This window comes from Rhinichthys klamathensis, unplaced genomic scaffold (genome assembly GCF_029890125.1).
Source record: "Rhinichthys klamathensis goyatoka isolate OS25496 unplaced genomic scaffold, OSU_Roscu_1.1 h1tg000180l_1, whole genome shotgun sequence".
In the NCBI taxonomy this organism is placed as follows: domain Eukaryota; kingdom Metazoa; phylum Chordata; class Actinopteri; order Cypriniformes; family Leuciscidae; genus Rhinichthys; species Rhinichthys klamathensis.
This window is the reverse complement of record NW_026606708.1, coordinates 1,993,235-2,010,615: the sequence shown is the minus strand read 5'-3', so window position 1 is coordinate 2,010,615 and position 17,381 is coordinate 1,993,235. Positions and strand designations below refer to the sequence as shown.

At 38.6% G+C, this 17,381-nt stretch overlaps 2 protein-coding genes across 2 annotated transcripts; one reads left to right on the top strand and one right to left on the bottom strand.

Moving 5' to 3' along the window:
- Positions 1-1,189: 1,189 nt before the first annotated feature.
- Positions 1,190-9,085, top strand: atxn7l2b (ataxin 7-like 2b). The gene is made up of 10 exons (XM_056260970.1): positions 1,190-1,346; positions 2,742-2,810; positions 2,932-3,241; positions 3,321-3,493; positions 4,319-4,401; positions 4,508-4,719; positions 4,870-5,038; positions 5,212-5,333; positions 6,236-6,989; positions 8,792-9,085. The coding sequence occupies exons 1-10, from the start codon at positions 1,193-1,195 to the stop codon at positions 8,807-8,809; spliced, it is 2,064 nt and encodes a 687-aa protein (XP_056116945.1). The 5' UTR covers positions 1,190-1,192; the 3' UTR covers positions 8,810-9,085.
- A 3,540-nt stretch (positions 9,086-12,625) lies between these two features.
- amigo1 (adhesion molecule with Ig-like domain 1) lies at positions 12,626-14,871 on the bottom strand. The gene has a single exon (XM_056260969.1). It carries the CDS (start codon positions 14,851-14,853, stop codon positions 13,372-13,374), a length of 1,482 nt encoding a protein of 493 aa, XP_056116944.1. The 5' UTR covers positions 14,854-14,871; the 3' UTR covers positions 12,626-13,371.
- Positions 14,872-17,381: the final 2,510 nt, after the last annotated feature.

The window sequence follows — 17,381 nt, the reverse complement described above, 5'->3', positions numbered from 1 at the left end:
GAGTTGTTTTGATGTTCCCTTTTATAACAATTGAGGATGCATGAGTACTAAGTTGTGTTTAAGTTCATCTCATTTTACATTTCCACTGTACTCCTAATTTTTAAATTGTCCTTTTATTAATTAAACTGTGTGCCTTATAACTTAACTTAGCCTATTTTTAAGAAATGTTTACATCAAACCAGGCAAGACTGTTGTTAAAAACGAATTGAAGAACTGTTTTGTTTGTGTTTAACAAAGATAGAGGCTTTTTTTAAAATAAAAAAAATCATGGTTTGCTATTATTGTGCATTTGTGCTTTGACTTGTGTACTTCTAATTTCAAATAGGTAATTTCCATATGAAAATTAATTTCTAATTCTAGTTTACTTATGCAAGTGTATAAAAGGCAAGGCATCTTCTTCATTAGACGAAATGTAAAATCTTTCTTATTTTAATGCTCACAGACAGTACAGCGTTATTGTGGACTTGTGCAGCTGTTGATGTTGTGTGATGTTTTTATTAACGAATTTACATATTATGATGTAATATACAGGGGGGGGGGGGGGAATGGTATTTCCTATATGGGTAGGCTATTTCCAAAGTTTCAAGTGTAAGGATATTAGCATGAAACTATCAAAACGAATTGTTCTTTTGAGTTAGATCTTTTCAATGAATCATTGAACCGCTTCAGTCATCTGATCTGAACGACTTGTTCACGAATGACGAATCTAACTGAATCGATCTGAGCAGAGCACATATCGATTCAACAAGTTTTCTCTTTCTAAGCTAATAGTAAAGCGTTTGACTGATGGGAAAACGTTATTTGAAGGTAACACCACAGGCAAAAACCTTCAATTCTAATGTCAGCAAAAATGAAACAAAAATTTTGAACCTGGCTTTATCGAATGTTCAGATGCCTGTGTTTGAAATCTATAAATGAGTGCATATTTAATCAACCATGTCTAATTTGCATATGGAAACATTTCCTTGTAACACAGAACAATTGCCTTAATGTGCTGCGATTAATCAACTGTTTTATATTACTTGATTTTATGACAGTTTTAACAGCACGCATACGAAGCAATAAAGTTAACAGTAAAAGCAATATATGCCTGCGTGTGATATTGTTTGGGACGTCGTTCTTTGAAACCAGCTCGCAGAAATGAGTCGACTTCCCATCGCTACGGTATCCGCCGTGACCGTGAGCGCGCAAGATGACGTCGCAATGCGCTCCCGTCGTGATGGTGGCGGGTCGTGCACGCGCTAAAACGGTAATGGCTGCCCTAGATCGGCGAATTTCCATCCTTGAATTTGTAGGGCAAAGCTGGACCACTTGGATCGAAAAAGCGACTGTATCTACATTGGACGGTGAGTAAATCAAAGTCGAGCTTTCAATACTTTCGGTTGTAATCGCTTCGAGCGAGCACAGGAAATGGATTCGTTTGAAAAGAGCAAACCCCGGCCACCACGACCCAAACAAAGGCCCCGCCGGGTCCTAGCGCCGCACGGGTTGCAGACCGAAACACGATAGTTTCGGAAAATCTCCCAGGTCCTAGCGCTCCGTTTAGCCGATGAATATTCCCTTTCCTAAAATGTACATTCTTGAAAATGTGATTGTAATGTGCCTGAATTGTTTTTATATGTTGTCGTGTTGGTTTGATGTTTAAAGACAAAAGATGCGGCTCAGTATGTCATCTAACGTTAATGTGAATCTGACAGCCAGCGCGACGGGAAGTGAAGGTGGAGACGAGTCTCTGGCCACTAAACTATCAAGATAAACCTCTTAATCCATTTACACACTTCCAGATTTATAGTTGTTCTCGTCGCCGTGAGAACATCTCATTATTCACATGCAGTGTTAGTATCATGATGAAACGGTGGGCTGATATTTCCTTTTGGAATTGCCAGGAACGGTGTCAGTTGCATCTTCACATCAAACTGCCCTTGCTCTCCCTTTTCTTTACATTACATTACATCTATTTATACAACACTGAGATGGTCCTTCATCATCTGTCGCACTGATCAGCTGATTAAAAAATAAGAATGGCATTTCTCATGTATATGGTTTATATAATGCAGGAAATGACCCACATTAATGAATGCAGTGAGCTGTGGCCATTAGAAATGAGAACATTCAGCACTGTTGCTTTGATATTTGATAGACGTGTCTAAGCCAGTGGTTCTCAACTGGGGAGCCTCAGCAAACTTTCAAGAGAAGAGCACAGGAATGACCCCATCCTGAGCTTGACCTCAACCCCTTTTACAATTGTACAGCCCACCCTGGAAGTCCGATTGCCCATCTTAACAAGTTACAGCTGGAGCTGGATGTGACTTAAAATGAGTTATGAATAATGTTCTATTAAAATAATTAAACTTAATTAAATCGCTACAAAAATGGCTTGGAAAAGATGTAGACCAACAACATGTTAACCAATGGCACCACACCCACATCAACGCTCGGGTTCAAATCGTCATCTGATTGCGTCAGTGCAGTCAGATAAATAATATGACTGAATATGAAGTATGATAGTACAGTACCAATGATCTCTCTGTGAAGGCAGATCATACATTTTAATGCTGGAAAATGACAGAAACACATGTTTTAATGTGTGTCAGTGGCTGGTTAAAACCGGTTCAAATTCATCCATCCATCCATCTGGAGTTGAGAACTGCTGATCATCAGAGAGGAGATGCTTAATTCAAATGTACTTTGAGGTTTAATTTCCTGTTTTGATGGTCTGTTTGTTTCACTGCCTCTCTTAGGGTCCTCTCTGGAAGAGTGCAGCAAAAATGTGAAGAAACGGATGGAAACTATGACTCTCAAGAAAGAAGGTAAGGAAGAGTTCGTTAGGCTTGTGATTAACAGATTGCATTGATGACGAGTGACAAGATCTTGACATTCAAAGTAAAATCTTGCCATGCGTAAAAAAGAAAAATCTTCTTCCCCTCACAGACATGTCGATATATGGCCACTGCCCAGCACATGATGACTTCTTCCTGGTGGTGTGCAGCCACTGTGGGCAGGTCGTGAAGCCACAGGCTTTTGAGAAGCATTGTGAGCGACGGCATGGCCCCTTCAGCAAGGTCTACGGTACACCATCAAACTGCTCTCCTGACCGACCCCAACATGGGACACCCCCCTCCCAACACTGCAGCCCCTGTGAGGGTCAAGACAGCAGGCATCAGGGGGCTGGACCCCCACGAGTCCCACCACCTCATTCTCCGCACCAGAGACGTTCCAAACCACAGCGTGAGGGACCCAGGTGAGAAGGAGTGAAGTTCAGTTTAACTTGATATTACACATCCACTGTTTATTTCAGTGTCATCTCGTTTATATTCCAGTCTTCAGCATGTGGATAAAATTTCCCATGGAACCCCTCCATCACCTCCACATTTGCCCACCCCACCAAAAAAAGCACCTCCATCAGCCGAGAAACCAATCCAGAAGAGTTTGGATTCACACGCTTACCTGCACGGACCAAAAACATACAGCAGAACCTACAAGAAAGTCCTTAGTACGTCTTTGATGCAACCCATAATATATATATTTTTTTCGATTTTAAACTTCAGTAGCAAAATTGAGTTTTAATTCTGTTAGTTCTGTGAATCTGTTCAAATTATCCATTTAAATAGATTCAGAATCTGCTTAAATATGTTCCATGTAAATTATCATTTGTCACCACTCAAAAATGTCCATGGAATGATCATGAAACATTAAGTTTTAATTAAAATATTTTAGTATGTTTTTTTTTCATTTTTTTATGCTCACCAGGGCTGATTTCATTTGATCAAAAACACAGTAAAAACAGTAATATTAATACAATTTAAAACCATTTTCTATTTAAAAATATTTTTTAAAAGATGATTTATTCTTCTTGATGGAAAAGCTGAATTTTCAGCATCATTACTCCAGTCTTTAGTGTCACATGGCCCTTCAGAAATCATTCTAATATGCTGATTTAATGCACAAAAAACGTTTCTTAGTTTTATCAATGTTGAAAACAGGTGTGTTGCTTAATGTTTGTGGAAAAATTGATAAATAGAAAAGTAATTAAAAATATATATATAAATCTTTTGTAACATTATAAATGTCACATTATAAATTAATTTTAGTCCTTGCTGAATAAAAGTATCAATTTCTTTAAAAAAAAATACTGACCCCAGCCTTTTCAAAGGTAGTGTATGTTATATTGATGCATAAATTATTATTCATTCAGTGTTAAAAACATAACCTGACTGTATTTTACTTGTTCCTTAAACATTTCAAATCTACTTGGTTACAGTGGTTGCTTTGCTTGAAATGGTGATTTCTCTTGTTGAAACCAATTTGTTTATTTCAGAGAAAGAATGTGACTTTGACAAGCACTGTGGGGTGATGGATCCTGAGAGAAAGAAACTGTGCACCAGACTGCTGACCTGTAATGTGAGTATATAGTCAATATACAGAAAAAAAGCACACTAACATACGTATTTGAGTGCTTTTGCTTTCAGCTCTAGCTGTCATTTCTATTTTATCTCCTCTACCGCAGATTCACTCCATCCATCAACGTCGGCAGGTTGTAGGGAGGCGTAAACCCTTTGACCAACTTGTAATGGAGCTGAAGATGAGCTCGAAGCCTCGAGAGCGCCCCCCTCTGTCCAGAGAGGTCCCCGATGGAGGCTCTGTCCACCATGAGAATCCTGCGTCTCAGATTGGGCCTCTGCACTACAAAAGCCAAATGACTAACTCTTCTATTCTCAGGTCTGTACTTCGGCTGCTTTCTGTGGTTAAAAATATTCCAGTGTACCTGGTAAAATGAGCTAGAAATTGAATTTGAATGTGAATGGAGACTGAAGCTTTCAAGCGTATACGATACGTGGACAGGACATTTATCTGAACGTGTGTTTACAGGTCCATGAATCCATCAGAGGGTGTTGTAGAGATGAAGGATGTGATGCGCTCTGAGGAAATGCAGGTGGAATCTCTCTCAGCCGGTCTCTCCAGTGAGGAGAGTGATGGGGAGAACCGTGAGGAATTTGCTCATCTGCCAGCTAGTACCTTGCACCCCAAGCCCCTGGGTGTAAGTCTTTCCCTTCATATCTAAATTCTTTTAAACTGCTACAAATCCCGCAAAATCTTTATGTAAGAGGGTGTTGATAACAAAGGTTACACAAAATACATAGTTTCATTTCATAATATCACATTTGGAGAAAAATGAACCCATGTTTGTCCCCTCTCTCATGTTTTACCCAGCTTTGCACCTTCGGGGCACGTGTGCTTGGCCGTAGTGTCTTAGCGTTTGACCGAAGGCTGCTCCACCTGCGGTCAGCTTTCAGTGTCATGATGGAGCAACACCTCAGCACTTATCTGTGGAAGTAAGATGCTTTACAACATCAGGCTGTGACATTCATAATGCTTATTTTGTGTGTTTTCAACACCGAGCCGAGAAATCCTTCTTTTTTTGTATTTACCTTATTTGATTCAATGTCATTTTGGTAACACTTTAAAACAAGGTCCCATTAGTTAACATTAGTCAATGCCTTAACTAATATTAACTAACAACGAGCAATACAACTGTTACAGCATTTGTTAATATTTGTTAACGTTAATAAAAGTTAATAAAAATACAACTGTTCATTGTTAGTTAATGTTAGCTCAGGATCATTAATTAACAGATACAACTTTTGATTTTAATAATTTATTAGGAAATGTTGGAATTAACATTAACTTAAAATGCTTTAGAATTATTTTTTATTGTTAGTTCATTTTAATTAATGTTAACTATTAGAACCTTTTAGTAAAGTGTTACCATAATTTTGTAAATAAATACTTACTATAGAATATTTTGAATTAGCTTTTATTTTTATCATTTAAATTTTAATAATTGTATGTGCTTAATATTTTCTCAGTATTTCCATATAGCTTTCATTTTTTAAAAATATTTAAACTGTTTAATTTTAGTACTTCAACTTATAAATATTAGATAAAAACTTGACTAACTGAAATATTTTATTTCATCTTTTTTTATTTCATTTCTTTTTTCATTACTTCAACATAAATTGATTGGGAAAAAAAACTGATTGAAAAATAAATTTCTTAATATTTTAGTATTTTATTAATTTGCCACTATTCTTTTTAACAAATGTATTAATTATTTTTTCATTAATTTATTTTCTTCAAATTTTAATTATAAAATTAGTTGCTTTAAAATATGTGTTCAGGAATGTTCTTTTTCCTGTGAATTTTATTTGTTGTAAGTAAAATCTTTTATCTGCAGGAAACTCCCTCAGGTGTCAGATCTATGCTCTCATCAACCCCTAGTCACCACAAACACTTATAATTCCCATGATGCCACATGCGGCTCGGTACCCGTCCGCAGCGCCTCTACTCTCAGGACAAGCACCTCAGGACAATCACAGCCCACTAACCTAACAGCCGCCTCCAGACTTCCAACGAAAGCCCAGATGCCCTCAGGCCCCGGCCGGCAACGTAACCCTGCAGGTCGGACCAGCAAACAGGCTTTGCAGGCGAGTTTCAGGGAGCTTCGGGAGAGTCCTGCAGCCAGTAAACGGCAAAAATCTCCCAAAGAGGACAAAGACTTGCCTGGAGAGTCAAAAATCCTGTTTCTCCCCCACCACAGAGACCGCCAGTCCTCCTTGACCAGAAATGCGATTTCTTCACCCCATGGCCCGTTCAATGGTGCTCTCTCACCTGGCAGCAAAACACGCCCTCCTGAAATGAAAGGGCTGCTTAAGCAAAGTCCTGCCCACATCTCCCCTTCTCCCTCCCCGGAGTCTGATAAGGGAGGGGCCTCAGGACTCAATCAAAGGGCTGTTGGGAATGAGCATAAAGGGCCTGGCAGGAAACGTAAGACCAGCGGTGCCTCTCCCCCCAAAAACACTTCATATGCCCCTAAACCCAATGTCCTCTCCTCTCTCTCCCAGACTCACTCCGGCCTGGTGTCCTGGGGTGGGGATGGCAGACCAGGTTCAACCTCCAACAGTCTGCCAAAGAAACTGGCTGCACAAACGGTATGTTTATCACATTTATCAGTAGTTTAAAAGCCTAAAAAGTTGCATTCCGTAATTTTTTATTTTTGTTGCATTGGCTGATATGTTGTCATGGACTTACACTGACATTATCAATTATCTACTTTCTCTGTATGTCTTAATTTCATCACATAATTCTGGGAGAAATATGGAGATACAGCCTTGCCTAGTTTTAATGGCTCATAAGAATCTCTAATCCAAAAAAAAAAAAAAAAACGTCTTAAAAGACGACACTAAATATGAATAGAAAAGTAGTTTCCTTGAATAGTTTCCTTTATTTTTTTACAAAGCTTGATTTTTAGGCCATTTTTCAACATTTTACTGTGCGGAGGGGTGCAGTTATTTTATAATTTAAATACTATTTGTATTATAGTATTTATTAGTTTTAATTTTTCCTTTTTTTTCAGTTTTCATATTTTCATACAGAAAATTATGTACTTGTAAAAGGTTCAAATTAAGATAGCACTGACGAAGAAGTCGGGGTGGCGAGTAATCCAAGTCTTTCATTAACTCGATATCAAGCTGCAAATAAACTCAGTCAGGCACCTTGTACATCAAAAATAAACAGTCCAACAGTGTAGCACAGGTCTCTCTCTCTCCCGTCCCAGGTGTGTGGGCTGCTCATATGTGTCTCTCTGCCAATCACTAGCAATAGAGAGAGGTGTTAGCCATCATTTTCTTGACCTCCTCCTTATCACCGCTCGTCTCCGCACTCGTTCCCCCGCTGCAGACTTCGCATAACCACGCTCCCCTCGCCACAGTACTTATTCGTTTTTTAATATTCCTATATAGCTTTAATTTATTTTTATTTCAGTTTTAGGAATATTAGTGCTTTAATTTATTTAGTTGCCAAGGCATCATTGCAAACTTTCATTTATTTTTCATCTAATACATGTAATTTAATTCAGCTTTTTTTCCCCAAAGATATTTAATAGTTTTTTTTAGTTTTAGTTAACGCTCATATTTCGTTGATTCTGACCGTTGTTTCTGTTTGTCATTTGAATTAATTCAGATAATAATACCAATTACATAAATGGTCTTGAAACTGCTAATTGTTAGTTTAATTGGATGGTTCACCCAAAAATTCTGTCAACATTTACTCACCCTCAATTTGTTCCAATTCTGTATTAGTTTCTTTTTTCTACTGAACATAAAAGAATATCTTTCTTACCGGTACTTTAAACAACATTTTATGTAAAATATTTATGAATGATCTATATTTATTTAACATATTTACTGAAAAACTGAAGAAATGCTAGAAACGGCGAAGAAACAAAGAAATGGTTAAGAAAGATTCATTTTAGCAGGCTACTAATATGATTCATCTAATCAGATGAATCATATTAGTAGCCTCCTAAATGTAATGTAATGCGAGTGCACATGATTTTAAAATAACTATTGATTTCTTTAGTCAAATACTTCAATGATGAAAAATACAGAGTGTACCTTTTAAGTGGTTGTAGCATGTGTTTTTAAGTGTTGTGGTAAATAATAGTACCAATGTATAGGGGTCAGGAAGCTCAAGCATCTCTTGGTAGACACATAATTCTCTCTGTTAGCAAAATAAATTTCTTTAAAGTTGTTGAAGAAAACTGCCTAAGCTTACTTTTTCAACACTGCAAGGATAAAAATACACTGTGGTAGAGAGAACAAGAAGTATAGGAAGTCACAGATTGATAGTCTGTTAAGATGAATCATCAAGGTTTAATTCAGCACAGTGGTTGAGTCTCGGCTCTGAATTTAGATCCTTTTCCTGACCATCTGCTCTTCTTTTCTCCCAACAGCCAAAGCTTCTTCACTGAGGGAGTCTGCCTTAAACTCCCCCAGAAGCACAGGCTTACTGCCATGTATTTGCCACAGACTTTATGCACAGGATGGTGAAAGTGTCTGAAGTTCATGTAGGAGGACGTATCTGTATGCATGTATGTATGTATGTGTGTGTCTGTATTTTGTATACTGAATGTCTATGTGAGTGAATGTATTGGTGAATGACCTGCAAATTAATATATAAATACCTCAAGACCTTCTTTATGCTGCTAAACGGACTGTCAGACTCTGAAATAAATATGCCAATGTGTTTCTGTTGTCTTGGTTCTAATGAATTGAGCTGCTTCATCTCACCACTAGATGACACTAAAAAATTAGATACGCCCATTTTACACAAATATGCCAAAATATGTCAACATTTTGTTGCAGTGGATTTTTTTTTGTTAAATAAAAAGCCAGTATTTGTGGGATGCCTGACAGGAAGTTCATCTCATCCCACCCTCAGGGCAAGTGTTTAATTCAGAGTAGTCCATTCATGTAACCATATCAATAATACATGTCCCGAATGTATACATTTAGCTGATCCCTTGTCAAAGTTCTCAGTTCAAAGATTCTGTGTAGAATGTGGATATTGTGTAAGCTAATGGTTCCTGCAACTACAAAATGCATTGGATAAATAATGTTGGCTAAATGTACAGTAAACTAAGATGTTTCTGTATGTCTGCTTAAACGGAAAGCATAAAAACAGGCAAAAACAGTCAATTTCATTTTTATTCACTTTTATATTATTGATAAATAATACTTCTCACAGGTATATGTCTATGTGGACAGCTGATCCAGAATCAGTTTGAGTTTCAACGAATACACGCCACCCGGCACTCATCAGTCTCGTTTTTGACATTCAGACTAAATAAGCTTTTACAACAATGCCTCTAGCTCTAATACTGGACCTGACAACGTTTCTGCTCTCGCTCTCAGAGACTAATGATGGTTGAGACTTTAGATCTCAAACCATTTAGGATTCACACAGGTTTTTTTTTTTTTTTTAGCAAAATCTAAGTATTTCAGGATGCTTGCTTACTAAGAATTGGTACCAATATGTCTGCATTACTGTGATTCTGGTAGATTTGTGTTGGTTTACCTCTATTTTATGTACTCAAATATAGCTTACTTTCACAAAACTAAGTAGTATCAAATGCCATTGATCTAGTTACTTGTTTTTAATTCTGTTAATCTAGAGTTTTAAGATATGTTAGCATAGGACAGAAGGGACTTGATCTAGTCTCTAGAACTAAGTTTAAGGCCCGTTTACACCAAGAACGATAACTATATTAAGGTCCCCCCGACGGATTCTGATTGGCTGTCAATGTTTTTATCGTTCATCAAATCGAGAGAAAAAAAATCTGAAAGTGATTCCAAATATATCATTCCACTGTGTCGTTATTGTTATTGTTGTGATCTTGATTCCAGTATTCTCAAAGAATTAGAACAATTATTAAAACTGTAGTTATCGTGCTTTGTGTGAACAGTTGTACTAAAGCTAATTTTGCAGTTTTGAGAGTCAGCATAAGAACAATTACTTCTAATATTATCCATCTTGACATTCTGAGAGGAGTCAACATGAAATCAAAATTCACCCTTTTTACTTTCTTAACGCACATTTCTAGTTTAATTTTGCATGATCTGTTGGTTATTTTTATAAAGGAAAAAACTCTTTGCTCAAACTTGAAACTTCCTCTGAACCAACTTTTTTCACAGATGTCACTGAAAAATTGGCTAATGGATAATCTTAACCAATAGCCAAAGAGCTATTTAGGCATTTTTTTCAGAAAAATTGCATTCAGTCTGGCTTCATTCCCTTTTATAAATGGCCACTTTTCACAATCCAATCAATTTCCCAACCTAAATAGTTTTTTTACTTATTGAATATCACGTTTCACTTGGAAATACATCTGATTACAAAAGTAAAATGGGTTGCGAACGGCAATTCACGTTGACTTTAGAAATTTAACCAATGAATGCAACAATGAATGTAAAGTTTTGATACTCGATACATTGAGATTTAATTTACTGACACTAAAAAAAATCTCAATTTATGTGCCTAAATAACATGTATTAGACAGATAGATGATCAGATTTCAAAATACATGACAGAAAAAAACCTTTACAGTCAGTGTCATTAAAATAGGTTTACCAATATCCTATAGTCACAAGTGGAATCTAGACAACTGTATATGAACAACAATACACAGAAGAACAAGGAATTCAGTCTCTTTGGAACCTCAAGAGGGGGGGAGGGGGGGGGGGGGGGGGGGGGGGGCTACCTAAAATGACACAATCTCATAAACACTGTAAAAACAAACACTGTTTACCCATACAAAAAGCACAGATGTACTGTCAAATGCTGAGTAATGAACAGTGGTCTTTCACAAGAACTCTGCTCGAAGCGAAATAGCCAAGGACACACTTCAGAAGAACACACACACAAGACAGGGGGCGAAAAGCTGCTGGATGTGGTTTTAGGGGGAGCACTAGGCTTTTCTGTCTCTTCGCAAGCGCACCGCAGAGATCTCAGGCCTCCTCCCACAGAGCTTGTGATGGGTAGGCCTTTCCCTCCCCTCAACACTAATTTTGGATTGCAGCTGGAGAGACGTGTAAGAGACCGCAACTGCCCATGACTGCAGTCTGCCATAGCTGCTATTATCTGTCATTCCCTCTCCCTGAGATAATACTGTTTGTGAGTTCATCCACCTATCAAACATTTAATAGCTTCACCCACTCCCTCGCTCGCAAAACAGGATGTAATTACGATGTTACTAGGGAAAGAGGTCGGAGGAAACTAAGATTGCTCCTGCTGAACCCAACCAAACAATGTTATAAAGTGGTTATGGTTAACACGTGAGATGTCTAATTTATTTCCAGGAACAGAAGAATGGAAGCGGAATTCCCAGAATTAAGGGTTCTAGGTGTGCACAGCGCTGGACGTTCTAAATCCACGCATGTTTCTCTAACTTCCTCTATGACATCATTGCCTACATCCCAGTGTTCTGGAACAGCCTAATCATGGCTTTCAAGTCCATCAGGACAATAATGTTGTAATCAAAATGCATATGGAATGGATCTAGACACATCTTCCTTGAGCATAGCAGACAACCTTTATGCATTACATTATGATTCATAGTGTTCTTATTTCGATTCCTATGGCATTGTTTATGCAAATATAATATTGGTCTTTGAGAGATCACATGCTGTATGCCTGAAGTAATAATTTAGAATACCAGAGCATGAGCGGGATTGACTAATCACCACGTTTTGACCTGAGTTCACCCTTGATTTTAATTCATTCAGAAAACGTATTCAAATGGTTCAAGATAAACAAATAATAATGAAAAAAATCCCTCAGCATTTGGCTTTTATGTGATGAATATTACATCAGTGCTTCAAGGGCTCAAAAAAAAAATGACGTCCATTCCGACAATGGATGACTCAGCACTAACTCCAACCACCACAAGTGCAAATAAACGCAGAGTGAGAAGAGGTCTGAGTGTCCGAAACTGTTTTGGCTGATGAATCCAGGCTCAAATCATTATAGCTTTAGAGATGAGAATGCAAGCAGATGGGACACGCCATTCTATTAAAAGATTGCATTAGCATTATATGTCACTCTCTGGGTGTCATGCGAGATTCTGCATTTTTATGCGAGAGTTAGCCAAAATTAAATAATATTGGTGCTGTATTTACATATAGTTTGATATAGATAAGAACTCTGAGTAATTTCTTACAATTTTTTGATTGGAATCAAAAACTTAAATGTAAAGATAAAAAAATATGATAATTATATAACAATTTTTTTAATGAAATTGGATGGAAAGAGTCTAGATTCAACCAGCTAATCCAGTTTGACAAGGATTTTATTTTTCCATAGCAATATATCAGTAATTAGTTATCTAATTATATAAGTATTATCATATGGGTGTTTCCTGTTTACACAGGGAACTGATTCAGTCAACTCTTTCATTCAAAAAACACTAACAATGTTCCATAGAGACAGATACTTTTCCATCTTTTTCTTGTGACTGTACAATCAAATGCAATAGTGTATTGCTTTCCCCCTGCAATGACCAACTGCGTATGGCTTACATAAAGTGGTAAGGTCAGTCAGTTAGCATAAAAGGTGGTAAATATGATTAGCTACAAGGGTTTCATTCTATGCTATATTCTTCTTGACATTAGCAGTCTGCAAAGCTCATGCTTATGACGTGATTATATAGTGGATGTATTAATGTTGTAATGTTTCTCAATCTAGCTTCCTAGCTTGATCATTGAGAAATTGCAGATTGCATGTGATGTTTACCAAGACTATGTCTAGTCACACTTAGTCGGCCTAAACTCACAGAAACATCTAAACACTCCAGGTTTAGATTCCACTAATATGGCGAGACCTTTTCACAGTATATACTTAAGTGCTACAGATTAAAATGCTGGAAAGGTTTTGCAGAAACAGCCAAACTCTGAGGATGGCAAACTGTACTTCAGTCTCTTTGTCCGAGAAAGTCACAACTATGAACTGTCTCCAGCCAAAAATACACATCCTCCCTCAGACTACAATGGGAGTATCAGAAAAGACCGAACTAATTGAGTCTGCCACCGATTTCTTCCGCTTTCCTTTTCCTTGCATGGCCTCCTCATCTACCTCTTCCTCTCCATTAGGATTCACTTTTCCGTTCTGTCCCTGAAGGTCCTTTGGGTCTATGAAGGCCACATGCCTGTTGAGCTCTGCTTTGGTTGCCATATCGTCATGGGTGGGGGTGACGCTGAGCATGGAGGAGTGGATACTGTCTTCATGATTGTTCTTTGATTTACCCTGGTCGGGACAGCAGAAGCAGCGACAGGGCGTCAGGTACAGATAGATAAGAACCAGGACCACGCTAGCCAAGCAGCCCACCAAAGTGGTGTAAGCAGTGTTGAGGCCTTCACCGTTTCCACTGAGGGTGAAGTTGTAGACTTTGACCACCACGTAGAGCGTTTCGTTGAGGTATTCACTCACGGCGAAGCAAGTGTACACACCTGAGTCCTCAGGTCGTATCGATTTTATCTCTAGGCTGCCGTCTGGGAGAACCACAGCGCTGTGGTTATTGCCAGGAGATAACACTACATTTCCAGGTAGCATCCAGGTCTTTAACATGTCCCGATGCCGGGTGTCACAGCCAAGGATGAGCGTCTGCTCCAAATAAGCTTCTTCGACGGTTTCTTTAAACGTGCTGCAGTTCATATGAGTGTTGAGATCGAACAAACGCAGCACCCGTTTATCCGGGCCGGGATGCACGCAGGTGTGGTCGTCCTTGAAGTCCAGTGCAGAATTGAGTCTTCGGATATACCAGTGAGCCATCAAACTGTACAGCTCGCAGTCGCAGATGAGGGTGTTGTTGTGAAAGTACAGCCCGTTCTTGAGCCAGGCTGGCAGCACCTGGAGGTCATGAATGGGGAGAACTTTGATCCGATTGGAAGACAAGTCCAACAGGCTTAGCTTGTCCAGTCGGTTCTTGTCCTTGACGAGCTCCAGGGGGAAGCGGGACACCTGGTTCTGGCTCAGGTAGAGTTTCTGCAGGCTGCTGAGGCCCAAGAAGGCCGTGCGGTCGATCTGCGAGATGTGATTGTTGTAGAGCAGCAGAACCTCCAGATGTATCAGTGGCTCGAAAATGAACTCGTCTAGCTGTCGCAGATTATTAGACGACAGATCCAAGTAGCGCAGTTGCTTTACGAATACGAACGCCTCCGAAGAGAGGAACGACAAACCGTTGTGGCTGAGCAAGAGGTTGTGGAGTTCAGGGAGTTTGTGCTTGGTCCATTGTGCGCGTAGTCCAGTTATCTCATTAAAACTAATGTCAAGCACGGCTGTGTAGCTGGGCAGGTCGGATGGAATCATCGTCAGGTTCATCTTGGAGCAGCTGACAATGTTACTGGCGCATATGCACATTTTGTGACAATTCAGCGTCGATCCTCTGGTCCTGGGGATCAGTGCAAGAATAAAGGACAAGCAGACAGCCCGCCTGATGCACCACTTAATAGAAGGGGGCATTTCTGACACGCAGTTAAAATGTAGATGTTGCATAAGTCATAAAATCCTCTTCAGTAATGTGGCTGTTTAAATCCTTTCCACACTGTCTGGAAGAACAGCCTGTGGGACTGATAAGGCAAATTTAGAGCTAGAAGACAAAAAAGAAACAAGAATGTTTACTTTTTTTAAAACAGAATTGCCTCAAAATGTTAATCTGTTCAGACCCAGTGCCCATTTCAGATTAGTATTTTTTTTTTTTTTGTCATTTAGAAATCGGATCAAAGAATTTAATTTTTTATAAACTACTATTTTTAAATATGACTTTAAATAATTGACTCTGATTTCTTTCATTTGATGTTCATTGTGATATCCCATTGGGTCTCGTATAAAAAATAAGGTATACTGACATGAATGTTTATATGTCTAATCTTATCCAAAATGTATTCAGATTATCTGCAGATTGTGGCTGATAAATTATCAAATGGATATTTTGTATTCAAAAACATTGCCTGTAAAAAAGATAAATAAAAAGCAACAGAAGTAAGCTACTGAATTACACTGCTTATGCACTAACATTCGACTTGTATGTCTCTATGGAGACATGCCAAAGATGTGGGTGGTGTGGCACTGTGTGAGGTGGTCACCCAAAAGGTGCAGGTTTGAGAGGACCATCCATGTAACATGCTTGGCCATGTAAGTGACATTTATTGTTTGTTTCTGTGCTAGTTATTAAGATTTTTTTCTAAATCAACATTTAAGCTGCAGTCCGTAGTTTTTCCTCTTTGTCGCCATCTCTGTTTGAAATCTGCAATTGCAGTTATTAGCGGAATTATCAACTTTACGTGGGTTGTGCTTCGGCACGGCACAGCGCGAATGAATCCAATGTTTTGAGGAGAATGTATGGCTGTCAGTCACTGAGGCGGTGTGGATACTGACATTCGGAATCACAGATTCTAATTTTTTGAAGTATGACCAACATAAGAATTTTCACAGGAAAATGCCATCTGAACAAGTAACATCCACTTTTGTTCTGACCAACTAAGGGAAAAAAAGCATTGCAGTAAATCGCGCTGATTAAATCTAATGATCGCTTATGTCTTACCTGTCCAGCAGAAAAAAAGCCTTCTCTGCGTCCATTTTGAACCCCTTCAAAACACGGAGTTCACACCACCTGTCAAAAGCCCTTCCGATATTTATCCTTGTTTTCGCATGGGCCCGGTTGCAGTCTCTTTTTTTTCTGTAGCCACTCCGAAGTCCAAAGTCTGAAGTCTTTTGCATTTTACAACGGGTGAATCTTCAGTTGTCACTGGTGATTGTCGTTTGAACTTTCTGCATCCGCCATCAAATTGATAAGTTTAATTATATCAAGTGCTGTGAGAAAAGGCTATAAATCTCCACCTCCAACATCCTCACACGCAATATAGCCTACTAGCCGAGACTCCTTCTTTATGTGTACAGATGTGACGTAATGACGCAAAGACATGCTTGAATTTCCAGCGGAAATCCACCAGTACCACTGGAATTAAAGGAGTCATAATGTGCAATTTTCACTTTTCCATGAGAATCAATGTATGTTATGATTGACTAACGATTATACATTGGCCGGGATGCCGATATTTAAAAGTGAAGCGTTTGTTTACCCTAGGGTTCTTAAACTAGCCAACGTGCACGCGCACTCAAATACGAGATTTCAATTTCTCCCCCGACTTGACGTCAAGACGGGGCCGGATATACCATATATGGACACCGCAGAGGAGGCCCGCCCTGCCCCTCTCCCCATCATATTCAGTCAAGAAAGATGCAGAAACGTAGTGCACACGTGAGTTGCTCTGTGGTTGACTGTCATAATCCACATTCTAATGTTTTTTCTTTACCGAAAACTGACCAAACTACAAGGGACAAGTGAATGAAATTTATTTTTAATGACGCTGTTCCAACAACCATCTCAACTTGCTCAACGTTAGGTGTCTGCGCTAAACATTTCACAAAAGAATCTTTTACAAATTTGGGGCAATATCAGGCGAAGTTGGCATCGAAGCTACGTTTGGGAAAAGGTGTCATTCCAATAATCAGGGACTTGCCTGAATTTGAAACGGTAAGACTGTGTTTTTATTACTATATTTTGTGTAACAAACAGCAGCTAACTACTAATGCGGTTAATGTGTGATAAGGATAGATAAATTTAAAAAACAGTCAAGAATAATAAACATAAAGAAAAACATAACGTTACATGTCTGCAGATGAAAATTATTAAATATCTAAAAAACCATAACGTCAAAAAAGGCAAAAACAACACATTATAGCAAACGTTAATCTCTATAACCACTGTAAACTGAAAATAAAGTAGACTACATCTCCGTTAATGTAATCTACATTAAATTAAAGCTAAACTTATGTGGGAGAAAATAGCAAAAAAAAAACGTTTTAGCTCGTTACTGATGTTAATGTATGTCTCAGTCAAAAAAATTGTCTTTACCATTCAGAGACATGTTGATGTAGACGTCCTTCAATTGACTGTTGTTCCTCTTCCGTTTCCAGCTCTGGTTCAG